The sequence below is a fragment of the Lontra canadensis genome, unplaced genomic scaffold (genome assembly GCF_010015895.1).
Source record: "Lontra canadensis isolate GAN:19392208 unplaced genomic scaffold, GSC_riverotter_1.0 scaffold134, whole genome shotgun sequence".
In the NCBI taxonomy this organism is placed as follows: domain Eukaryota; kingdom Metazoa; phylum Chordata; class Mammalia; order Carnivora; family Mustelidae; genus Lontra; species Lontra canadensis.
The window spans coordinates 2522346-2549010 of record NW_022631128.1 but is presented as its reverse complement, the minus strand read 5'-3'; the positions used below and the strand labels follow the sequence as shown (position 1 = coordinate 2549010).

The window sequence follows — 26665 nt, the reverse complement described above, 5'->3', positions numbered from 1 at the left end:
TAAAACAATTAATTTATGTAAAGCATTGCTAACTCTGTACCTGACACATAATACAGTAGGAAAGCTCTATGTAAATTGTAACCACTAGTATTCATGTATTCCATAAATGCTTTCTCTTCATGTTATACATATGTGTACAGGCCAAGGAATAATTACAGAGTAAACATTCATGTAACCACCATTCATTAGTGCCATGTTTGTCAAAAATAAATCATGTTTGCATATATATGGGGCTCAGTTTCTGAACTCTATTCTGTTCTTAATTATTGTAGCTTTATAACATTCCTTAATACCTGGTCTGGAATGTCCTCCCACTTTGTTCCTTCTCAAAGGATTTTGGCTCTTCTAGATCCTTTGTATATCGATATAAATTTTAGAATCAGTTTGTCAAATTACAGGGAAAAATCTTTCGGGATTTCATTTGGGACAGCCATTGAATCTCTAAATCACTTTGGGAAGAATTGACATTTTCACAACATTGACTATTTCTATTAGTAAATTTAATATATCTCTCCATTCCTTAAGTCCCCTTTAATCACTTGACAGTATTTGAAATTTTTTTTCCCATGGAGATCTTACACATATTATGTTAGGTCTATTTTTACACATTTCAAAGTTCAAATACTGTTGGGAAATGATATCATTTTTCTTATTTTAATTTCTGACTGGTATATATTTTATAAAAATATTTTTAAAAAATCAGTGCCTTTTCTGTTGTCAGGCTCTAGCCCAAAAATGTCCCATCTTTGCCCCTATTCACCCTCCCATCCAACCCGGCTATAGCCCCGCCCTGTGACCTTAATCTCTCTAAAGCTGGGCGAAGAGAGGGGGGCTGTGTGCAGATGGCTCTTCAACCTTGAAAGGAGGATGTCGGCGTCTGAAGGCGGGAAAGGTGAGAGCAGCCTTCCACCCCTGCAGACCCTTGGAGCAAGCCGAGGCTCTGCTCTACCCTCTGCCCCTCTGCCCCATCTACTGCCCAACAGGACCCCACCCCTGGAGAGTCACCAGGGGACCAGAATCACATCACTTTGTTTCCCTCCCCGACAGCACCAAACATAGCCTTACCTGAATCCTGACGCTCAGTCTGACTCAGACCCTGCCCCTATGGCCTCCCAGCCCCATCCCCAGCTTTAGTTCGGAACTGAATCCCAGCCCTAATCCTGGCCCCAACCTCCATCCTAGTGCCCACCCCAAGTCCAATTCCAAAGCTAGCCCCAAGCTTAATCCTAACGCAAACCTTACCAACCAGAGGGCAAACCCCTGTCAGGGTCTAAACCTCAATGTAGATTCAGCCCTTAGTATGAGCTATAAATTCCCCTAACCTCAACCCCAACATCGAGATATCAATATTGTTAGTGAGTAGGTCTCTGAGTCTCCAAAAAGTCTCCAAAAAGAGCACAGATCAATTTTAAAGACTAGAGAGAGAGAGAGAGAGAGAGAATGAACACATTTGATGGTGGTAGTAAGTCATGAAGTCTTACTACCTTGGAGTCAGAGATTGCATATGTTGGAATCCCAATCCCAATCCCACTTGGTCACTTCCCTTTTTGCATCAATTTCCTCATCTGCAAAATGGGAATAATACTCTGTGCCAGACATTATTCTGAATGCTGAACTCACTTAATCTTCACAACGACTCTATAACATAGGTACTCTTATCACTCCATTACGCAGATAAGAAAATTGAAGCTCAGGGAAGTTGCACCATTTTCCCAAGGCTGCACACAGGTGCCAAGTTCAGACAGCTTGTTTCCTCCAACACTGGGGATCCTAACCAAGCCAACCTACTGCCCCTCAGAGGCTAGAACAAGGCCACAAGAATTGGGAATGACTTTAGCTGAAAACCCCAATGCCAAATTCAGATCCCATCCAAACTTAACTTTAACCCTAACCTTGATCCCACTTCTAATCCCAACTCATACACTCTACTCCTTCCTGTATTTAAACCCAATCCAAAATCCACTAGAATTTAACCCTAAATTTGCCTCTAGCTATAAACTTAATCCTACCCCATGCCAATTTAAACTCCGTATCAATTCTAACAGCAAAGCCTACTTTACTTGGAAATGTAATTTCACCTTCCCTTCTCTAAAAACTCTCTTTACCCCCAGTCAATTACAACACCAACTCTTCCCTGCAATTCTTAACTCAGGCACCACCCCAACTCTCCCTAATTTTACATGCTTTTCTCTCCTGCCCCCAGACACAGGGATGGGATCAGGAAGGAGGCAACCATGATTGCCCCAATCCCCTCTCCCTCCCTGACTCGGTTTCTCCACACAGACACCACCCCAGAGCCCAGCCCAGCCAATGGGACAGGACCTGGTCCTGAATGGGGGCTGTGCCCTGGGCCTCCAGCATCGGGGGGTGAAGAAATCAGTGGGGCAGCGGGCCTGGAGACCCCTAAGCGAAGGACTCAGCACAGTAAGCACAAGACGGTGGCAGTGGCCAGTGCTCAGCGGTCACCCCGGGCGCTCTTCTGCCTCACACTGGCCAACCCCCTGCGGCGGTTCTGCATCAGCATTGTGGAGTGGAAGCATCCTGGAAGGCCGGGGCGGGGCTCAGGAGTGAGGTTTCACCAGGGTACCAAGAGTCAAGGTTTGGGTCAGGGCTGGGATGGAGGAAGGCTGAGGTCACTAGGGATCAAGAGTCAAGAACTGGATTAGAGGGTGAGTTGAGAAATGTGAAGGTCACTGCGGGGGTTGGGGGAGGAGTGTCAAGAGTAAAGGGCTAAATCAAAGCAAGAGTTGGGGATGGCTAAGGTTTCTAGGGGGTTCAAAGTCAAAGCCTTGGTCAGGGCAAGAGCTGGGGATGTCAGGGCTGGATGCCTTGAGTCAAGCATCAGCATTGGATGGGGAGGGCTCCAAGGGAATGTGGGGAATCTGAGACCTATCTGCCTGGGTCCTTGACTGTCCACCTGAGGCCCTTTGACATCCTCATCCTGATGACCATCTTTGCCAACTGTGTAGCCCTGGGGGTCTACATCCCCTTTCCAGAGGACGACTCCAACACTGCCAACCACAACCTGGTGAGGCTTGCCCCCTGCCCCCTCCCCAAACCAGATCCAGCCCCAGTAGAACCACACCACAACCCTTCAAGCCCCTCATCTCCCCTCCTCGCTGACCCAGATGACCCTCTCATATCCAGTCGAACCTTAGATCTCCGATTATGCTTCCCTTTCGGCGGCCCCCCTCAAGCCCCACCCTCAAATAACCCCCACTCTCCCGCCCCGCCCCTGGCTCCAACCTCAGGAGCAAGTGGAGTACGTATTCCTGGTGATTTTCACTGTGGAGACTGTGCTCAAGATCGTGGCCTATGGGCTGGTGCTCCATCCCAGTGCCTACATCCGCAATGGCTGGAACCTACTCGACTTCATCATCGTTGTGGTCGGGTGCGCGTCTGCAGGGGACACCCCCACCTTAGTTCGACTTCCTACCCCAGGCCCGCTGAATTTGGGGCCCAGGGGAAATGTCTGTCTCCGACTGCCCCCATTTGGCAGCCGGAATCAGGAATATCAACATATTTTAAACTTCTTCACATTTCCAGTCATGAGGACCTATGCTTTTCCGAGAAGGGAGGGGTGGAGGGAGGTCCCGAGGCCCACCGTCGGCCTCCTAATCCCGTGCTACCCCTTCAGGCTGTTCAGCGTGCTACTGGAGCAGGGCCCTGGCCGGCCGGGAGACACCCCGCACACAGGGGGAAAGCCAGGAGGCTTCGATGTGAAGGCGTTAAGGGCGTTTCGGGTGCTGAGGCCACTGAGGCTGGTATCTGGGGTGCCAAGTGAGTGGCACGCCCCCCCAGGAGGTTGGAGGTGGGGGAGGGGCACCGGAGTTGGGAGTTAGGCCAACCTCGCCCCTCTGTTCCCACAGGCCTGCACATAGTGCTCAATTCCATCATGAAGGCGCTGGTGCCCCTGCTGCACATCGCCCTGCTCGTGCTCTTTGTCATCATCATCTATGCCATCATTGGACTCGAGCTGTTCCTTGGACGCATGCACAAGACATGTTACTTCCTGGGATCTGGTCAGCCTTTCCACCCCTCTGGGGCAGGACACCACCACCACCACCACCCTGCCCTTCCCTCCGCGGGTTTCTGGGCCACACCCTCTTCTCAGAAAAACCCGCTCAAATCCACAGGACTCCACCCCCAGGCTCAGGCTCCGCCTCCGGGATAACAAGCCCAACCCCTTTATTCAAGCTCCGCCCTCAATCCCGGACTACTGCCGCCCCTTGACTAATAGCTCCGCCCCATCACAAGACTCCACCTACAGGCCTAGACCTTTCCAGGCGCTTGACTCCATCCTCCAGGACTGGCCCCAAATACTCATGCCCTTTATCCAGACTCCCGCCCAAGCCTTGCCCCCGCCCTTTTTTCAAGAGGGCCTTCCCAGTTCACAAGACTCCTCCCCCAGGCTCAGGGCTCACTGCTATTTACAAGATTCTACCAGAAGTTTTACAGTTCTACTCCCCTCCCCCCAGATACCTGTGGTTGGGACTCACAACTTCCCTGTGGTTCCGAATCCTGATCTAGCAGAGTTGGGAGCTTACAGTTGCCCTTGATTTAGAAAAATCTCGAACCCTGAGTTGAATTTCTCAGGTGGACGGAGCTCCAGGGTAGCTGTGGGTGGGCAGGCTTCAGAACCCAAAGCTCCCGTCTTCCCACAGACGTGGAAGCGGAGGAGGACCCGTCACCCTGCGCATCTTCGGGATCCGGGCGTGCGTGCACCCTGAACCAGACCGAGTGTCGCGGGCGCTGGGCAGGGCCCAACGGAGGCATCACCAACTTCGACAACTTCTTCTTCGCCATGCTGACCGTCTTCCAGTGCGTCACCATGGAAGGCTGGACAGACGTGCTCTACTGGGTGAGGTGGACGACAGGCACACAGTGCAAGACTGCACCTGCCTTTCCTCCCCAAGCTCAGGCGAGAGCGTCTTCATATACTGAGAGATGCATGTGCTCTCTTTCCAGATGCAGGATGCCATGGGGTATGAGCTTCCCTGGGTATATTTCGTGAGTCTCGTCATCTTTGGGTCCTTCTTCGTCCTCAACCTTGTACTTGGTGTCCTGAGTGGGTGAGGAGCCTAGACACCCGCCCCCATACTGCCCCTCAGCTCCAGTCCCATTTGTTTTGTTCCTAGCAAACTCCTAGGCATCCTTTCAGAACCCATCAGAAATACCACTTCATTCCGTCAGTCAACATTGAGCAACTACTGGGTGCACTAGGAATAGAATAAAAGACAAAAATCCCTGTCTTCCTGGATATTACATTCTGGTGGGGAGAGACAGATAATACCAATACACACAACAGATTGTGTATATGCACACCCACACACATGTATGTGGTGGGTTGTTGAAATTTTTTCTTATTTCCAGTAGGCCCCATGCCCAGTGTGGGGCTTGAACTCACAACCCTGAGATTAAGAGTCACATGCTTTACTGACTGAGCTAGCCAGGCGCCTCACATATGTAGTGTTTTATATGGAATATGTGCTATGGAAAGAAAGGAAGGATAAGGATAGAAATGAGCAAATCATGCAATTATAAATAGGGGCAATCAGGACGGAACTCCTTGAGAAGGTGACATCTGAGTAGAAATGTGAAAGAGATGAGGGAATGGGCCACATGGATATCTGAGGAAAAGGTGTTCCAAGGAAAGGGAACCGCTGATGCGAAGCTAGAATGTGTTTGACATATTCCAAGAACAGCAAGGAGGCCAGTGGGGCTGGAATGGTGAAGGCAAGGGAGCTAGAGTGGTTCCCTCACCTAGCTCTCCATATTCCTCCCTCAGGGAGTTCTCCAAGGAGAGGGAGAAGGCCAAAGCACGAGGGGACTTCCAGAAGCTGCGGGAGAAGCAACAGTTGGAGGAGGACCTGCGAGGCTACCTGGACTGGATCACGCAGGCAGAGGACCTAGACATCGAAGACCCCTCAGCAGATGGCAATTTTGGTTCTATGGCTGAAGAGGGCCGGGCTGGCCACCGTAGGCAACCCCGTGGGGCCCATTCCCTGATCCACGCATGCCTCAGATGTGGGCTACCCTCCTCAAATCCCGCCCCAACTGGCAACAACTCTAGGCCCAGTCCCCGGTTCCAGCCTAGGACACAGAACCAGACCCACACTCAAATACCCTGTACCCAGAACAAAAACTCCAAATAACACCCCCCCCACCACCACCACGGCCCTAACCCAACCTCAGGCCACGCTCCCCAACTGTCCTTCCCATCTGGCAGGGCCACAGCTGGCAGAGCTGACCACCAGGAGACGTGGACGTCTGCGCTGGTTTAGTCACTCTACCCGCTCTACCCACTCCACCAGCAGCCATGGTGAGGGTCCAGCCAGATGAGGGAGGGGGGTGGGATGGGCAGACAGAGAAGCAAGCCAAGTTTGGAACCTGGGGTCTTCAAGTACAGACCTCTATTCTCACCTTTCCCACAGCCAGCCTCCCAGCCAGTGACACTGGTTCGATGACAGAGACCCCAGGCGATGAGGAAGAAGAGGAGGGGGGCTCTGGCCAGTTGCACACGCTGCCTGTAAGGGCCTCCAGCCCTTGACCCCTGGCCAGTCCAGAACCCAGTCCAGACCCTGACCACCATCCTTTTTGGACCCTGTAATCTTGACCCCAGCCCCTGAGCTCCAACCCCAGCCACCGACTGCCCCTTAGTCCCTCTTGACGCTCACCTTCCATCCTCCTCTTTTCCAGAAACAAGATCATGAAAACTAGGGTCTGGTGAGTTGGGAAAATTATGGGATTTGGGGCCCCATGACTTTGTGTGAGCCCCACCTCCAAGTCCCCCGTGACCACCGGGCTAGCCCACCTGAGCCCCCCAGGCCCCGCTCAGGTAGGTAATTTCAACCAGAGGACTCACCTTTCCCCCCTCCCCAGCCGCCACCTCCGCCGAGCTAACCGGGGCCTTCGGGCACGCTGCCGGAGGGCTGTGAAGTCCACCGCCTGTTACTGGGCCGTGCTGGTGCTCGTCTTCCTCAACACGCTGACCATCGCCTCAGAGCACCACGGGCAGCCCATTTGGCTCACCCAGATCCAGGGTGCGCCCTCTCCCCCACCGCCAGACTACCAGCCCCCTTCCCCAACCTCCAATTGTCTACACTCTAGAAACCCAAATCCAGGGCCTCTGGGGTTCCTCAGAACCCCAGACATTGCCTTTTTGCCCTAATAAATGCAGAAACCTTGGCCTGTCCCATCGCACCTTGTAGCTAGCACTCCCAGAGCACTTGCTCTAGGCATCAAGCTCTGTTCTCAGCACTTTGCATGGACTAACTCAATTTTTCTTCACTAAAGCCTTATGTGAAGCAAGTACTACGGCACGCAGTACTGAGTGCCAAGGTACTGAAGAATTAAATGATTAATCCCAGGACTCAGCTAGTGAGTGGCAAACCCAGGCAGGTGGCTTGGGACTCCAGAATCTTAACTCCACACTGTCTGGACGGGTTAACCCCTCTGTGTCTCAGTTTCCCCATCTACAAAAATGGGGTTAGTAATTGTATCCACTTCATGGGAGTGGTTGGAAGGATTAAGTGAGTTAAAGTGAAAAGTGCTTCGAACATGGCTTAGTCCACATAAAGCTAACATTTTAGAAGTGTTGGCTTTTACCGTTATTCATTTTATCTCAACACCAACCTGAATACTGAACACACTTCTGACCCCAAGCCTCAAACTGGCCTCAATCCCAGCTAAACCCCAGATCCTAACACTAGCTTCAAAATGGAGTTTTCTTGGACTCATAGAGGCTGATGGAGGCCCCCCCACCCTGATTCTTCTCCTCGCCCCAGTTCCAAGCCTCTCAAAACCTCACCCACTCTGACCTACAGACTCACCCCAATCCCTAACCTTGTCCTACCTGCCCCCAGCCTGTATCTGGCCCGATAACAGCTAACCCAGATCGCCCCATGGCCCCCACCCCTCTACACATTACTGAGGAAATTGGCCAATCCAGTCACCTCTGCCCCTCTCCCCATAGAGTATGCCAACAAGGTGTTGCTCTGTCTATTTACGGTGGAGATGCTTCTCAAGTTGTATGGCCTGGGCCCCTCTGCCTATGTTTCTTCCTTCTTCAACCGCTTTGACTGCTTTGTGGTCTGTGGAGGCATCCTGGAGACCACCCTGGTGGAGGTGGGCACCATGCAACCCCTGGGCATCTCAGTGCTCCGATGTGTGCGCCTCCTCAGGATCTTTAAAGTCACTAGGTGTGTGGGGCAGGGGAGGATTGGGGCCCCAAGCACAGCCTGAACAACTCCCTCCCCAGCTCCAGTGACTATCTGCCTTACCATTCATTTAACAAATATCTACTGAGCACCTACTTGGTGCCAGGCACTCAGAGAAACACTAGGCCTAGTGAAACACTAGGCATCAAAGCAGACACAAGTTCCCACCTCGCAGAGATTATTTTGAGAGAGAGAAAGAGCACAAGTTGGGGGAGAGGGGCAGAGGGAGAGGGAAAAAGAAAATTTTAAGCAGCCTCCACACCCAGCTCAGAGCCTGACCAGGAGCTTGATCTCACAACCCTGAGATCATGACCTGAGCGGAAATCAAGAATCAGATGTTTAACCAACCGAGCCACCCAGGTTCCTCTGGCCTCATGGAGATTAAAGTCCATTGGGGAGGGTGTCTACTCCATTTCCATTCCCTTCCTCAACCTGAACTCCAGCTCAAACATTATTCCGAGCCCCATCTCTGAACTCACCTCCATACTCATCTGCAAACATTACACCATCTCTAGACCTAACCCCTACCCACTCATCATATGCAAGCTCATCCACAGCCCCAACACCCAATCCCAAGGCCAGCTCCATCTCTAATCTCATCCCTAACTCACAGCCTATCCCCATCACTAACCACAACCCCCATGTCCCTAACTCCTAACCAGTAGCCTACCTCCAGTTGCAATCTCAGACCCAGAACCAATCTCATTCATAACCCCTCTTCTATCCCAACCCTCAACCACAACCTTATCCCCAACTCAGTCATCTAAAACTCCAAATACTCTCTTAACCCCTAACCCCAACCCCATCCCCAGCTACAGTCCCTAACCCCAATCCCAGTCCCAGTCCCAACCTGAAACCCAATTCTAGATTCAACTTCCATATAACCTCCATCCTAACTTCATCTCTCATTACACCCTCAACGCCAACACTAATCCCAAATTCAACCTTCTCCTCACATCTTATTTTCACACCAACCCAACTCCAAAGCTCATTTTATTTTGTTAAACATTTTATTTTTTTTATCTGAGAGAGAAACTGAGAGAGAGAGAGCGAGAGAGAGAGAGCACAAGTGGGGTGAGGGGAAGAGAGAGAAGCAGACACCCTGCTGAGCAGAGAGCCTGATGCGGGGCTTGATCCAGGACTCCAGGACCATGACCTGAGCCAAAGGCAGACGCCCAACAAACTGAGCCACCCAGATGCCCTTCCGAAGCTCATTTTGACCTGACTCTCCCTTAGCACATTGCAAGCTGGAGTCCTGCCCTGGGTCCTGACTCACCACTGGACATGTCAACCCTGCCTCCTCCATCTCTGCTGCAGGCACTGGGCATCTCTAAGCAATTTGGTGGCATCCCTGCTCAATTCAATGAAATCCATTGCATCGTTGCTGCTTCTCCTCTTCCTCTTCATCATCATCTTCTCCCTGCTTGGCATGCAGCTCTTTGGGGGCAAATTCAACTTTGACCAGACCCACACCAAGCGAAGCACCTTCGATACCTTCCCCCAGGCCCTCCTCACTGTCTTTCAGGTGAGGTCTGGAGACCATGGGATGGGTGGGTTGGGTGGGGAGGAGGGAAACCATAGGGTGGGAGGATCCAAGGAGCTTCACAGCGAACTCTCACCCCCAGATCCTGACAGGTGAGGACTGGAATGCGGTCATGTATGATGGTATCATGGCCTATGGTGGGCCCTTCTTCCCAGGAATGCTGGTGTGTGTCTATTTTATTATCCTCTTCATCTGCGGCAACTGTATCCTTGGAGCCTTGGGGGGCTGGGTGCTGGTAGAATGTGGGATAGCTAAGGGGATGTGGGCAGTCCACAGGCAGGCTTCTTCTCCATTCTTTGTTAGCCTGAGCTCACCCCAGACATCCTTCTGAACGTGTTTCTTGCCATTGCTGTGGATAACCTGGCCAGCGGAGATACAGGGACTGTCAATGACAAGGGCAGGTGATGTCTGGCTCTGTCCCCAAGACAGTCTCTCCCTGGGATCCCTGACTGGGTCTCCACACGTACATCCTACACTACCAGAGATGCCTCGGTCACCCTGGCAATCCATATCCCCAGATCCAACCTGTCAGTCCTCATTCATTCAATGTGCATTCTTTGATCTCCCACTTTGTGTCAGGCCATGTTCTAGACACTGAGGAGACGACAGGGGTCAAGGTAGACAGAGTCCTCGCTTTCACAAAGATGACTTTCTAGTTGGGGGGAGGCAAGCAAAATACAAAGAAATGAATATATAACATAATTTAATAAAATATATGTTAATGATATATAACAAAAAAAAGAGTTTGGGGAAAAAAGAATAGAGAGAAATGAAAGTTGCTATTTTGCTATAGGGTTAGACCCTCTTTTGGTCAAGGAAGGCCTTTACACAGAGGTGACAGTTGAACAGACACCCAAATGAAGGGAGAGAGTGAGCCATGAAAATATCTGGGGGAAGAGTGCTTCAGACAAGGGGACAGCAAGTGCAAAGGTCCTGAGGTGCACATTCAGCACATTTAAGAAAACACCAAGGAAACCAGGGAGTCTGGAGTGAGGTGATCAAGGAAAAGAGTGGTTGGAGGTGAGCTCAAATGGGGGAGTAGAGGGACCCCATTGGGGGCATTCTGGGCCATAGTGAGGACTTTGGTTTTTGCTCTGAGTGAGTGGGAACCATAGGAGAGGTGTAAGCAGAGGAAGAATGTGCCAGACTTAAGATTTAATAGGATCCTTTTGGCTGCTGTGAAAAGAACAGACTGTGGGGATGAGGGCAGAAGCAGGGAGGTTCTATGGGACCTCAGAAAGGTCTGTTCTGATTGCACTGACCCCCTCAGCCTCCTCTATCTGCTGCAATCCTTAGCAATTGCTCCCCTTTTCTCTCACAGGGAGAAGAGCACTGAGGGGGCTCTCCCACAGGAAAATGGAGTGTTGGTGAGTTAGAAGCCTGGGCACTGTCTACGCCTCCCATTACCACCAATACCTGTCTATGTGTGTGTGTTTTAACCCCCATTTTCTGCCTGTGCATCTCTCCACTACTGTGTTCCTTCCATGCCTCCCCTAGGTCCATTCTATAGTGTCTCCCCCACCATCGGTGACCCCCATCTTTCTGTCTCCAGGTGCCTGGTGGGGAGAATGAGGAAGAGGAGGGCAGAAAGAATGAAGAAACAGGCAAGTGGGCAGGGCCAGATGGAGGAGGTGTGGGACCTTAGAGACGGCACCCAGGCAGACCTCTTGACCACCTAGATCCTCCTGTCTGAGGAGAAGACTTTTCTGAAATCATCTTGAAAGTGATGGGCTTGATTGGAAAGGATGACTACCTACTATTTACGTTAACATGGATGGAACTGGAGGGTATTATTCTAAGTGAAATAAGTCAATCAGAGAAAGACAATTATCATATGGTGGAACATAAGAAGTAGCACAGAAGATCATAGGGGAAGGGAAGGAAAACTAAGTGGGAAGAAATCAGAGAGGGAGACAAACCATAACAGACTCTTGACTCTGTGAAACAAATTGAGGGTTGTGGAAGAGGAGGTGGGTGGGGAGATGGGGTAACTGGGTGATGGGCATTAAGGAGGGCACATGATGGGATGAACACTGGGTGTTACACGCAACGAATGCATCATTGAGCACTACATCAAAAACTAATAAACTGATAAAAGTAGTGGGTTTGGTGTGTGGCCAGCAACATTTGGGATGCTGAGATTAATGAAGAGAAAGACTTTTGTTTTATTGCAGAACTTCTCAGAGCCTTTATTGTAAAACAGCTTGTATTGGATGGCGAGGATGGTGATGTTCATTCAACAGACATTTCCTGAGCTTCTACTGTGTCCCAGGCACTGTTCTAAGTGCTGGAGACCCAACTGTGAACAAAACAAACTAAAAGGCCTTCTCTGAGGAGCTGACACGGGAAGAATTTGCCATGTGACAACCACTATTCTAGGGGCTTTACATACGTTTTCCAATGAATTGTCTGTCTTTTGGTCTTCTTCTGGTACCAGGCATGGAGGAAGAAGAGGAGGACGAGGAGGATGAGGAGGAAGAGGAAGAAGAGGAGGAAGGAGGTGCAGGGCGTGTGGAACTCCTGCAGGAAGTTGTACCCAAGGAGAAGGTGGTACCCATCCCTGAGGGCAGTGCCTTCTTCTGTCTCAGCCAAACTAACCCGTGAGTGCTGGGAATGGATGAGGGGCTGAGGCAGCAGGGGCTGGGGCAGGTGGAGGGCTAGGGACCAGCCAAGGCTCTGGCAGGGTGCGCGGCCCGATGCAAAAGAGGCTGAGCTCTCTCCCTTGGGCTCTCCCAATCAACTCTGCAGTTCTGGGTTCTCACCACAGCCCATTCCCCACTCCCCAGGCTGAGGAAGGCCTGCCACACCCTCATCCACCATCATATCTTCACCAACCTTATCCTGGTGTTCATCATCCTCAGCAGTGTGTCCCTGGCCGCTGAGGACCCCATCCGAGCCCACTCCTTCCGCAACCACGTGAGCCATTGGCTGGGGGCTGGGGGAACACTCCCAGGGGTGTCATACTGGGCATAAGAAGGACAGAAAAAGAGAGGGAGAGAAGGGAAGGAGGAGGGAGGGACAGCAAAGCTTACAGAAAGCACATGCACACACACACATACACACATACCCCTAGGATTTCGCTAAGCCATGACTCAGTGGCTTCCCCTATTTCTCTACTCCCAGATTCTGGGGTACTTTGATTATGCTTTCACCTCCATTTTCACCGTAGAGATTCTACTAAAGGTAATGAATAGGTCCCCAGTCTTAACCCCAGTTGCCCCAAACCATCCTGTACCCACCCCCACAGCCCACCTCTCCTGTTTCCATACCCTCCTCCCCTCTCTATACCCACACCTGGAGTCTACCCTGATGTCCTCCTCCCCCTCCCACAGATGACAGTGTTTGGGGCCTTCCTGCACCGAGGTTCCTTCTGCCGTAGCTGGTTCAATCTGTTGGACCTGCTGGTGGTCAGCGTGTCCCTCATCTCCTTTGGCATCCAGTGAGTGACCCTCTGCATCCCCTGCCCACTCCATTCCTCCCAGAGAAGAGGCCAAACCTGGGCCAGGGCCTGAGGACTGACCCTTCCCCAGCTCCAGCGCCATCTCAGTGGTGAAGATCCTGAGGGTACTCCGAGTACTGAGGCCTCTCCGAGCCATCAACAGGGCCAAGGGACTCAAGGTAACCCAGCCCCACCCAAACCCACAGGACCCATGTCCTGCCCCACTCCTAGGGCCCCAATCTCCAATCAGACTGACTATTTGCACAGACGCCTGACCACACAGCTTGGACCCAACATGTAACCCACACCCCAGACCACTGATCATGTGGCCTGACCAATGTTCCTTACAAGTAACTAACAATTCCCTACCTATGGCCACATTTCTCTGACACAAGTTCCTGAAATGTGGGCCCATATCCCTTCCCGGTAAATAATTATTCCTGGTCAGTGCCCACATGGCCCTGAGCACATATCCCTGGTCCACGACCAGGCGTCCCCAGCCCGAGTCCCTGAGCCCCATCTACTCCCAGAATCCCCTCTGGCTGCTGTGGCCTGTAGTCTCGTGAACCATCTGTGTGGGTGCCTGCAGCACGTGGTGCAGTGTGTGTTCGTGGCTATCCGAACCATCGGGAACATCATGATTGTGACTACTCTCCTGCAATTCATGTTCGCCTGCATTGGCGTGCAGCTCTTCAAGGTGAGAGGAAACACTGGAAGGTCAAGGTGGGGAGCAAGGGGTAAACCTGCCTGACAAGTATCCTCCCTACAGGGGAAATTCTACAGTTGCACTGATGAAGCCAAACACACCCCCCAAGAGTGCAAGTGAGTGCCCTAAACCCTGCCCTTGGTGGAGCTTCGGACCCCTCCCAAAGGCCAAAGAGGCCCCTAGATCTCACCCAGGTCCCTGGAACCCTTGGAGTTTCCTCCCAAGAACTGCAGAAACTCCCTCAGTTTTTATCAAGCCCCCCCAAGCTCCCCAAATTCCCCACAATACACCCCCAGAACTTTCCCAAGAGCTGCAAAGGCCCTCAGGTCTTGCCAAGTCCTAATAGACCCCAATACCTCCCCCAAACCCCTCTTCTCATCCTCCAGAGTTACCCACATTCTACTCTGGACCCCCCCAGAAATCCCCAAACACTCCCCTCACCCATGGCCACTGTCACAAAGTCCCAGGCTTCCATCTTGAGATTCCTGTAGAGGGTGGTGATTAAAAGCATGTGCTTTGAAGTCAAGCATTCCTTGTTCAAATTCATCTCATGAGACTTGGGGGTACATTTCTCGACCTTGCTGAGTCCCATTTTCCTTAACTGAAAAATGGGGATGAAAACAATACAGATCTCACAAGGTTTCTGTAAGGAGTAAATGAGTTACTACAAGGAGAGTGTATTACAACGTAAAGTTTCTACATGTAAAGCTGAGCACAGGGCCTGACATATACTTCATGCTGAGAAATGTTGATTATTAGTATTATTTTTTTTCCTGGGAGATGACAATGATGATAATGGATATGACAGTTAACATATATGGTACCAACTATGTGCGAGATACTATTCTCATTGAGTGACTTGATTAATCCTTGTATCAGGCCAGGAAATATGTTCTGTTAGTATTCTTATTTTACAGATGAGGAAAACTGAAGCACAGAGAGGTTAAATGCCTAAGATCACCCAGCCAGCAAATGGGGGGGGGATGGGTAGGATTTGAACCCAAGCTATTCAACCTCACCACTCCATGCTGGAGACCCCAGGCCCCTTTCCCCAGCTCCCCACCCCTGCTCACCCACCCACCCTCTCTGCAACATCCACAGGGGCTCCTTCCTGGTCTACCCTGATGGAGATGTATCACGACCACTGGTCCGGGAGCGGCTCTGGGTCAACAGTGATTTCAACTTTGACAATGTCCTCTCAGCCATGATGGCCTTATTCACTGTCTCTACCTTTGAAGGCTGGCCTGCGTAAGGAGCAGGGCTCCAGGGATGGGCAGGGGACAGGGAAGGAGTCTAGGGATCTCCTTGGGGATGGGTGGAAAGGTATGTTGGGATGTGATAAAGGTCTCTTGTGACTGGATAGGGTTTTCTGAGGACTGGTGAGCATATCAGAGGACTGAGTGGGGGTCCTCCAGAAGTTTGCTGGGGGTGCTTTGGGGACTGGGTATGGGGGTGTCTCCAGGAAGGCTAGAGGTCTCTGAGGAAGTCTAGAAAGGACTGGGTAGGATTTAAGGGGGACCAGGTAGAGGTCTGGAGGAAGGCACTGGGGGAGGTCTTGGAGAGATGGAGCTGGATATTCAGTGGTTTTCAGAGAGCTGTATAAGTCTTTGGGGTTCTAGTTGAAGATCTTTGGGAAGAAGGTGCAAGGAATTCAAGCTGATGGGACAGGATTTAGAGATCTTTGGGGTCTTGTGGGGGAGTTCTGGGGAAGTGAATGGGTATCTGAGGTGAATGAAGAAGGGAATTTAGTGGTCCATGGGAACTTAAGGGATTTGGGGGTCTTGGAGGACTGGGGTGGGGACTTTCTCTAGAGGGTTGTATGGGGACCTCTGGGTCTCCAGAGGGCTGAGACAAGGGATTTAGGGGTCTTTGAAGCCAGCTGGTGTTGCTTGGGGTATGCATGGAGGTCCCAGGTGGCTAAGTCAGGGGATTTGGGGTCTTTGGGGTGCCAAGCAGGAGATTCTAGAGTGTCCATTATAAGGTGTCTGGGGGCAGGTCTCAGGGGGCTGGGATATCTCCTCACCCATTCCCACTGGTTCCCTCCCCAGTCTACTATACAAGGCCATTGATGCAAATGCAGAGGACAAGGGTCCTATCTATAATTACCATGTGGAGATCTCAGTGTTCTTCATTGTCTACATCATCATCATTGCATTCTTCATGATGAACATCTTTGTGGGCTTTGTCATCATCACCTTCCGTGCCCAGGGCGAGCAGGAATACCAAAACTGTGAGCTGGATAAGAACCAGGTGACCTCTAACCCCTCACCTTATGGCCTCCAAACCCTCCCCACCACCCTCTTGCCTTGGGATCCCACTGCTCACTCATGCCCTGCACCCGTATGCAGCGCCAGTGTGTGGAGTACGCCCTCAAGGCCCAGCCACTCCGCCGCTACATCCCCAAGAACCCACATCAGTATCGTGTGTGGGCCACTGTGAACTCTGCTGCCTTCGAGTACCTCATGTTCCTGCTCATCCTGCTCAACACGGTTGCTCTAGCCATGCAGGTCTGAGCTCCCCACCCTGACCCCTGCCAGACACCTGACCCTATTCTGTCCACACAATCCCTTGGGAACCATTAGGAATGCTTTAGGCTGCAAGCAACAAAATCCCCAACTGACAGAGACTTAAGTTATAAAAATATTTGCCACATTTCAAATCTAAGGCCAATAATTGGAAGTTGCATCCTGACTTAAGAGATATAAGAATGTGGGGGAAATGCAGATGGCCACTGTAAGTTGTTATTGATTGTGAAATGCACCCCATTTTCAAAGATTCTAAATGTGAAAAGATGTGCATATTGGAGTCAACAAAATATGGTAGGCTGTTTGATAATTGTTCATCAGGTATCCAGTGTCTTTCTCTTCCTCCATTCTTAACAAGTTGGCTTTCATTCTCATGATTGTTGCTTCATGATCACAAGATGACTGCCATGGCTCCAGGCATCAAAACCACATTCAAGGCAGGGAAAAGGATGAAAGACTGCACCCAAGGGCTCTCCTCATTTGAGCTTTTTATTGGAAAGCAAAAATAGTTTTCACAGAAGCTGCCCAGCCAGCAGAAGACTTCTGTTTCTGTCTCATTAGTCAGAAGTAGCTGCAAGGAAATCAAGACTGGGCTTTCCAATATCCATATTGGGATACCGACAGTTTGAGGAGTTTGGCCAAAGCATAGTTCTATCACATCTCCAGACTCACCTCAGTCCAAGCCAGAAAATATTTGGTTGTGGGTGGAGAGGTCTCTGCCTCAGGCTCTATCCTCACACTTTGGCTTTCTCTCCCAGCACTATGAACAGACTGCTCCTTTTAACTATGCCATGGACATCCTCAACATGGTCTTCACTGGCCTCTTCACTGTTGAGATGGTGCTCAAAATCATCGCCTTCAAACCCAAGGTGCCCCCCCCAAGCCCTAGACTCATCTGCAGTGGGTGAATTCCTTGGGGTGGCACTCATTGCAGAGCTCTCAGGGGGGGGCAGCAACCAAGGGTTCATAGATCAAGGAATGAGAGGGATCCAGATGAAGGCCTATTGTGTAGTCCAAGCTGGGCCCTGCCTCCATAATATCACCTACCACTGGACCCCTATACTAACTTGCTAGCTCTGAGAAGACAAGACTCTACTTTTTTCCTGCCTACAGCATTACTTTACCGATGCCTGGAACACATTTGATGCTCTTATTGTGGTGGGCAGCCTAGTAGACATTGCCGTCACTGAAGTCAACGTAAGGACTGGCCTCTCCACAAACCCAGTCTTCCCCCACCTCAACCCCAGGGCCTCTCAACTTACCTCCACCATAGTCCTGAAGACTCAGTGCTCCTCATTCTAGCTCCATGTCTCCTGAATCCCTGTCAGGTTTAGCCAAAGCCCCCCTCCACCAGCTCCCTTATTCCATTTATTTCCTTACTTTATATCCCTTATTCCATTCCATTCAATTCCATTTGCTATCTCCTAAAATGACTCTCCTGTTATTTCTATTATTTCCTTCATTTCCTCTACATCCACCTCCATTGACTCCATCATCTCCACCAATTCCTGCTTTGGCTCCATCGTTTCTTCTGAATACTTCATTGGCTGAATTTCCTCCAACAACTCCACTGTCTCCAACACTGCGTCTTTCACGGCTCTGTCATCACCACTGACTGTACCATGGGCTCTATCATCTCCTCCATTGGGTACTACTTGGCTCTATCACCTCGATTGACAATGCTGCTGGTTCCATGTCTCCATCACTGTCTCCTCCATTGGGTCCTCCATCGGTTCTCTAATCTCCATCATCTCCATGAAACCACTGGCTTCATCATTTCCTCCATTGGCCCCACTGGCTCTCCGCCATCATTTCCCATACCCTCTCATTTCCCTTCCACCCTCATTGCCAACTTTTCCCACAACCATCCTGATCCACTACCATATAACCTTCTCCATCATCCCTTGAATAATGACTTTACCATCCATTATCCCCTGTATCTGCTACATTGTTTCTCCCTTTGTTCATTTGGGCCTGCGATCTCATCCTCTCCTCTGTCACCTCTGTCTTGGCCATATCTCCCTTCAGAATGGTGGCCACCTTGGCGAGGTAGCTCCCACCTCACAACAGGGACTCTATGCTTCTTTCCACACCTACCCTCCCTTCCTTTCTTCCTAAGAGTCCTTAGAAATGCTCCCTGACTATCCTGGGGCCTGAGTTCTGAGGGACTTGGGGGTTGGGAGGGCCAAAGCATAAGACGAGGTGACTGGGGCAAATGTAGACTCATCATACCTACCTACACCCCCAACCTCAGAGCTCTGAGGACAGTTCCCGCATTTCTATCACTTTCTTCCGCCTCTTCCGAGTCATGCGGCTAGTCAAGCTTCTCAGTAAAGGTGAAGGAATCCGCACATTGCTCTGGACATTCATCAAGTCCTTCCAGGTAACTCCCCATCCCCTTGACCACCCCTCACCCTCATCTCACACTTCTCAGCCTGTCCTTTTACCACCCCAAGAACTACATTTCCCAGTGTGCCATACCCATCTGCAATTTACCATTTCTGGTTTTCTCTATTTTTCTAGCCTCCCAATTCCCAACATGCCTTGGTCTCACTGACCTTATTCTATTGTATTTAATACTGTGTCCACATTTGGGAGACACTGATAGTCATGGGCACTTTGGGGATGGGTCACATCTCTCGGTAGGCCTAGGCTTGAGGGAGCAGTGCATTCTGGGGCTTACAGTTCTATGCCTGGACCTGAATATCTATTCTCCTCCCCAACCCCATAGGCCTTGCCCTATGTGGCTCTTCTCATCGCAATGATATTCTTCATTTATGCAGTCATTGGGATGCAGGCAAGTGGGGAACCCAGGGAGCATCCCTTAGGCACTATGGGTAGGAATTCACCCACAGTGGGGGTGGTGGGTTGAAAGACAAGCTGGATGACACTGAGTCAGTCCACACATCTGTGAAATGGGATCAGCAGTGCCTGCACATCAGGGCTGTGAGAATCTTTTGATCTAGTACTCTGTTGAGTACTGGAAGGTATGAAATGGGTGACAACCTGTAGGGGCATGGGTTTGCCACTCTGACACATGCCCTGTGCACCCACAGATGTTTGGCAAGGTGGCTCTTCAGGATGGCACACAGATCAACCGAAACAACAACTTCCAGACCTTTCCACAGGCTGTGCTGCTTTTGTTCAGGTGACATCCATGCCTCCTCCACTGCCATCTTGGTCCCCAGCATGTCCTTGGGTGCCCACACACCCTGTCTGGGCCCCAGACTGCCTGAGCTGTGGAAATAACAGGGCAGCATGGGGCTTCATTTTGCCTGAGACCTTTTATGGCCGTGATCTGAAGAGTCTTGTGTAATAATCTAGCCTCGGCCATTCTTTTTCTGGCTGTAAGGTATATCCACTCTTAGGCCTCAGTGCCCCATCAGTAGCATGGGGATCAACATGGGGATACCTGATGAACATGACTGTCATTGTCTTGGCCACACCAGCTTTTAAAATATTGAAATGCTTTATGGAATTTATCTGTGCCAGATATAACCCCTGGCATGAAGTGGGTCATCTTCTTACCCTCCAGTCCCCTACAATGCCACTTGTGATGATTTCATAGCCTCCCCTCCAAAATGGCCCCACTGTGTGACCCCCAGGTGTGCCACTGGTGAGGCATGGCAGGAGATAATGCTTGCCAGCCTTCCCGGGAGTCGGTGTGACCCTGAGTCTGATGTCAGCCCTGGCGAGGAGTTTACCTGTGGTAGCAATTTTGCCATCGCCTATTTTATTAGCTTCTTCATGCTCTGCGCCTTCCTGGTGAGGACCGTTTCCCCACAACCACCACCACTGCCATGGGGGCTGGGCCTGAAAGGTCTGGGGACAAGGTGGGGAGCCCAGATCTTCAGAGGGGGTGAAAGGGCTGGTCTGATAAGATCAACCAGGGACTAGTGACCCAGTAACCATAAGTTTACCTCAGCATCCCACCAACCCCCCACACTCAGCTTAGCCCTTCACCTAACCCTCACTGTTCACTGGCCCACAGATCATAAATCTCTTTGTGGCTGTCATCATGGATAACTTTGATTATCTAACCAGAGACTGGTCCATCTTGGGCCCCCATCACCTTGATGAATTCAAGAGGATCTGGTCTGAATATGACCCTGGAGCCAAGTATGGTCTATAACCACATAACTGGGATTGCAGGGGACAGTGCCCTGTCCCACCCAGTCCCCCAGCCCCAGAACCTCTGACCTGTTATCCATTACCCATTACCTAGTCAATAGATGCCCCAGGGTTCCCATTGCCTCTGTCCTCTGCCTTCCCCAACTGCCCTCAGATTCTTCCCTGGCAGGCTCTGGGTTGTTGGGGGTGGGGGGGAGTTGGTAGAGATGAGCTGGTGGAGTCTTCAGAAAGGGATAGAGGTATCTCCAATCCAGCGGTGCCCCCCACCCACCCCAACTTGTCCCAGGGGCCGCATCAAGCACCTGGATGTGGTTGCTCTGCTGAGACGCATCCAGCCCCCCTTGGGATTTGGGAAGCTCTGCCCACACCGAGTGGCCTGCAAGGTCTGTGCACCTGCCCACCCCCCACCTCTGAAAGGGCTGTCCACCCACCACAGGGGTGGGCAGGGACCCTGTCTTGGGTGGGGAGGGTGTGTTTGGTTTTATCTTCAAAGGTTTCTGCCCCTGGGTATCCAATGCCTTCATCCCTGGCATTTGATCAAAGTGGGTTCCATGTCCCTGGTGTGTAGAGACTTGTGGCGATGAACATGCCCCTCAACTCAGACGGGACAGTGACATTCAATGCCACACTCTTTGCCCTGGTTCGGACATCCTTGAAGATCAAGACAGAAGGTGCATGGGAGGGATGGGGAAGAGGCAGGAGCGGGAGGGCCTCTGGGGAAGGTGCAGGGATCAATCTCATTGAGTGATGGGCCTGGCTCCTGGCTCTGAACCTCAAAATAAGTGACTATGGCTCCTCCTGGCCTGTTTTACCACCTGTTCAATGGGGGTGGTGTGTGACTGCGGTAGAAGCTTGTGAAGCCCCTTCCAACAGGGAAGGAGTGGCTGCGAAGGGCTCCTCCTATTGACTCATGCCCCATATTCTCTCCTGATGCAGGGAACCTGGAACAAGCCAATCAGGAGCTTCGGATTGTCATCAAAAAGATCTGGAAGCGGATAAAGCAGAAGCTGCTAGATGAGGTCATCCCCCCTCCTGACGGTGAGCTAGCTCCACCCCAATTCCATGAGCCCACCCAAATGTCAAATGATTACTCACCATCATGAAACTAGCATTGGATGGGGGTGGGGGCCAAAGGGAGTCTATGCTGTGGGTAGGGGGAACAGAGGACCCCTGTGTGACCTTGCCTCTTCTCCCTTACCCCCAGAGGAAGAGGTCACCGTGGGCAAATTCTACGCCACATTTCTGATCCAGGACTATTTCCGCAAATTCAGGCGGAGGAAAGAAAAGGGGCTACTAGGGAGTGAGGCCCCCTCAAGTACCTCCTCTGCCCTTCAGGTCTTCAGAGAGGGGCCTGGGTAGGGTGGGGTATGTGGGAGCACCATGGCTGAGGCTTCCTGCCTTCTTGGTCTTGTGGAACCCATGTCACAAATGAGGAAACAGAGGTCCCGGGACTCACAGAGGGTCAGGGGTGGCTGAGGGACCCCTTACCCCACCCCACACTCCTGCATGGGAAGCAGGCTCATGAATGGGGGAGTTTGGACCCTGAGCTACCTTGCTTCCCTATGTTTCTACCCTCACAGGCTGGTCTGAGGAGCCTACAGGACTTGGGTCCTGAGATCAGGCAGGCCCTCACCTGTGACACAGATGAGGAGGAAGAGGGACAGGAGAGAGAGGAGGAGGAAGATGAGAAGAACCCAGAAATTTATAAAGTGAGGGCAAGTTTTCACTCCCCTAGGGAATTTGATTGTAAAAAACACTCTCTTAATTCCTTATGTAACTTGGACACTGCCTTTGGGGATGAGGCCCCCTGAGAAGACTCCCTACAACAGGCAAACGTTTATTTGATACCTACCATCCACTGTTGGAAGGTGAAACCCAGATTTAGCCCTTAGGGAGGTCACTGGGAATAAACTTCAAGTGACTTGTATCACTGACCAAGTGACTTAGATGTAACGTGAATGGCAACATTCAATCCTGTGACTTCCACAGGCCCCGATGGGCTCCCAGCCCCCATCTCGCCGGAGCTCCGTGATTTCTGTGTCTCTACCTGTTGGGGACAGACCTCCAGATTCACTCTCCCTTGGGCCCAGTGATGACGATGGGGGGGCTCCCAATTCCAGACAGCCCAGTGGACCCCAGGCTGGATCCCATGGCCACAGGTATGGTCAAGGGTCTGGTGGGATGTTGTAAGGGAAGGCAGGGACTAGCCACTACATGGGCGTAATTCAGGGGCAAGGGGGCCTTTGAATGGAAATTTAGGACGGATGGAAGGGATTTAAGGGCTCAGATGGGAACAGAGGGTAATAAGAGATTCATAAGAGAAAGGCAATGCAAAAGTTTAATACAAAAAGCACGTAACATGGAACTAAGTGAGTTTAAGTTCAAATCCTGGTTCTGCCATTTGCTAAGTGATCTTGGGCTAGTCACTTAGTTTCCACGATCCTCAATCTTGTCACCTGTAAAAGGGGGATGATAACAGCACTTACCTCACAGAAATAATGAAAGAACATAATGAAGTCACACCTAGCTTTTATAGCCTCCTCCTCACCTCCCCCAACACACTCCCAGTTCCTGTGTTGAAGGTGTCTCTTCAACAGGCCAACTTTGATTTTTTTTTTTTTAATGTTGGGTCCTTCCCATGAGAAACATCTATTAAAAGAAAGCCCACATTCATTTTAAGATGATGGCAGGTTGGGATGCCTGGGTGGCTCAGTCAGTTAAGCATCCAACTCTTGATCTGGGTTCAGATCATGATCTTGGGGTCACGAGATGCAGCCCCAACTGGGGCTCTGCACTCAGCATGGAATCTGCTTGGGATTCTCTCTCTCCCTCTCCCCCTGCTCCTCCTCCAGTCTCTCTCTCTCTCTCTTGCTCTCAAATAAATAAATAAATAAAATATTAAAAATAAAATGATGACAGGTTAATTTTATGTTATGTGAGTTTTCCCAATTGGGAAAAAAAAAAGAAACCTAAAAGCCCAGTGTTTCTGTAGGGGATGCGGCATGGAACAAGAAGGAACCAGGAGGATTGTGGTTGGAGGGCCACATACTAGGAGGATTGTGGTTGGAGGGGATCTGGTTTGTCTAACTTGCTTCACTTTCCCCAGGAGAAGTTCTGGAGGCTTTATTTTCACCATTCCAGAAGAAGGAAGTTCTCAGCTTAAAGGAAATGAAGAACAGGAGAATCGTGCCAAGGAAGAGGAAGTCCCCACCAAGGACTCTGGCCACGACATGTAGGATGACCCCATGAGCCGCATGCAGGAGGGCAGGACTAATGGGACCTCATTGCCCATGCGCAGGCCTGAGCTCATCCTCAGCCCTCTCTCCCGTGCAGGCTCTCCTACCTAAACGAGCGGGCAGGGACTCCTCCACGCCCCATCATTTTGCCACCCCACAGACCCCAGAGATACCTGGACGGGCACAATGCACCGCGCCGCCGTCTGCTGCCCCCCACACCTGCAGGTGAGAGCAGGCATGGATCCTGGCCCCCCTACCAAGAGCCAGCAGGGCAGAGGGCGGGGGTGGGTGGCACTGACATTCTTCTTTGCCCCCCCACCCCCAGCTCGGAAGCCTTCCTTCACTATCCAGTGTCTGAGGCGCCAGGGTGGTTGTGAAGATTTACCCATCCCAGGCACCTATCATCGTGGGCTACCCCTCAACGGCAGGGCACAGGTGAGGTGGGGAATGGGGTGCTGAGTTCTGGACGGGTAGAGTTAGCCTAGGCTGAATTTATCAAACATACCACATGTCTTCTGAAGAATGAGGCACATATGAATTCACAAAAGCAAAAAAAAAGTGGGGGTGAGCAACCCTCTCAGGACCCCTCACTCTTTGGAAGCTCAATAAGCTTTGCTGTCCACCCAAAAAAAAAAAATGAATTCACAAAAGCCTCACTGTACCTGTGAGATAGGTACTGTTGTTAGTCCTAGTTTACAGATGAGGAAACTGAGGCCCGGAGAGGCTTACCCAAGATCACACAGTCAGCAAGTGGCAGAGCTCTGACCACCAGTAAGTGGCAGAGCTCAGATTTATACCCAGGTCTTTTATGCTCTTGAATAAACTCAAGTCTGGTTTATTCGCATTCAGTTTGCCTCCAGTTGTGTTTGGGGGGGGTGGGCGGTGATAAGAGGTAGGCACAGGGGTGATTCCTAGATCCTCATATCCTACCCATCAGTCCTGAGCCCCCTGATGTTTATTCTGGTCCAGGGTTCCTGGGCAACCCCTCCACAACGGAGTCGGCTCCTCTATGCCCCACTCTTGTTGGTGGAGGAGGGCGCAGCAGGGGAGGGATACCTCCACAAATCCAGTGGTCCGCTGCGCACCTTCACCTGTCTGCCCGTGCCTGGAACCCACTCAGACTCCAGCCATGGCAAGAGGGGCAGTGCTGATAGCCTGGTGGAGGCTGTGAGTCTAAAAGGGACCTGGGCAAGGGGGATGGGGGAGAAGGGGAGGAAGTGGGAGCTTGGGAAGGAGGGAAGAGGGCATCCCCCCAACCCCCGATGTCTGCACTGTGCATGTGATTATCTATCCCTTTGCTCTGCAACTTCTGCTTAGCATGATGTATGCACGACTGTCCCCAGTGACTTCCCTGCACACTTTCATGGATGATGCGTCATCTACCTACACTGACCCGCTGTGCACATTGGTTTGATTCCATGTTGGGCCCTCTGCTGACTCTGATCCCATCTGTGCCCCCAGGTGCTCATCTCCGAGGGCCTGGGCCTCTTTGCCCGAGACCCACGCTTTGTGGCCCTGGCCAAGCAGGAGATTGCAGATGCCTGTCGCCTGACCCTGGACGAGATGGACAGTGCTGCCAGTGACCTGCTGGCACAGGGGACCAGCTCACTGTATAGTGATGAAGAATCTATCCTCTCTCGCTTCGATGAGGAGGACCTCGGAGACGAAATGGCCTGTGTCCATGCCCTCTGAATTCCCACCCCTCCTCCCCTGCTCAATAAACCTGCTCTCCCTTCCCCAGAGGGAGACAGGCATGGACCACAGCCCTGGATTTCAGTATCTTTGCAGTGGGGGTCTGGGGCTGCCCAGCGCCCCCCAGGCATCCATCCCCTGCTTCAGCCCTGAGCCACTGCCCACACACGAATATTTCCAGAAACCAGGACAGCCAGGCCTGATTATTCAGCGTTAGGGAAGGAGGGAGGAGGAGGAGGAAGAAACAGCAGCCAAAAAAAAGCTGGAGACAGAGTGGAGGTGGTGGGGGAGGGGAAGGGGACCGGACAGAGATGGAGGAAGGAGGAGGAGAGGATATGTGGAGGCTTGGATGAGGAGTGGGCGAAAATCAAAGATTCCACAAGGGGTCAGTCAGGTCAGCCTGAGGAAGAACAGATGGGATAAAATGGATAAGAATACTCAGAGTAGAGTCCTGCCAGTAGAAAGGCCTGGAGGTTGGATTTAGCCTGGTATATAATATGTCAGGCAGAGGGGTCCTCTGACAGCATCAGGAATTTCTGGGAAGCTAAATTGGGATTACCCTGTCTCCTGCTTTCTACCTTCTGCCTAAGAAAGAGAAAATCTAAGTCCATTGACAGAAGACATGGGTGACAGCAAAGTGGGTTACCACAGTAATCCACTCAGGGCCCACCTGGTTTTCCTGAGACCACCTAAGGGTACCCCACTGTCCCGCACAGATCCCAGCGCTCCTCCTTCTGCTTCTTGCCCTGCCTGTAGTCATCACCCAGCCTTTGGGGGTCTCATTAACCAAGTGAAGTTTTATCAGGCATTTACTTTGTGCCAGGCACTGTTCTGGGTTTCTCTCAGGCCAAACTGAGCTGGCTTAGACATGCTGCGGGACTTTCCAAGGTGGCATTCAGCCCCACTCTGAAGGAATCAGAGGCAGTGCTGGGAAAGGTCCTGGATGGGGCCACTGCCAGGGAGGTTCTGACCCAGGGTTTCATCCCAATTCTCAGAGCAAGAGTTTTCCTAAAAGCAGTGGGGAGCCATGGGAGAGATTTGAGTAGGGTGGTGACATAGTTAACGGCATTTTAAATGGATGCTCTGACGGCTGTGCTGAAAACAGAAGGGAGGGGGAAGAGACTGGAGATGCTAAAATTGGCAGGAACCATGGTTGCCTTAGCCAGGGGAGGTG

The 26665-nt window shown here is 51.4% G+C and overlaps 1 protein-coding gene across 1 annotated transcript; it reads left to right on the top strand.

Annotated features, from left to right (window-relative positions):
- Positions 1-803: 803 nt before the first annotated feature.
- On the top strand, positions 804-25491 carry CACNA1F (calcium voltage-gated channel subunit alpha1 F). The gene is given in 49 exon segments (XM_032842879.1): positions 804-892; positions 2284-2536; positions 2923-3028; positions 3252-3391; positions 3638-3780; positions 3870-4022; positions 4665-4861; positions 4969-5072; positions 5789-5979; positions 6230-6322; positions 6435-6499; positions 6501-6529; positions 6700-6726; positions 6883-7043; positions 7976-8201; positions 9537-9744; positions 9845-9965; positions 10082-10163; positions 11084-11129; positions 11315-11366; positions 12200-12362; positions 12549-12678; positions 12886-12945; positions 13095-13201; positions 13293-13380; positions 13791-13898; positions 13971-14023; positions 15009-15155; positions 15956-16157; positions 16256-16414; positions 17191-17301; positions 17546-17629; positions 18461-18481; positions 18687-18815; positions 19164-19229; positions 19489-19580; positions 20038-20197; positions 20424-20551; positions 20850-20946; positions 21132-21234; positions 21500-21601; positions 21768-21898; positions 22144-22272; positions 22553-22722; positions 23670-23795; positions 23897-24024; positions 24125-24234; positions 24769-24966; positions 25261-25491. Coding segments are annotated over 49 exon segments (5955 nt in total). The 5' UTR covers positions 804-867.
- The last annotated feature ends 1174 nt before the right edge of the window (positions 25492-26665 follow it).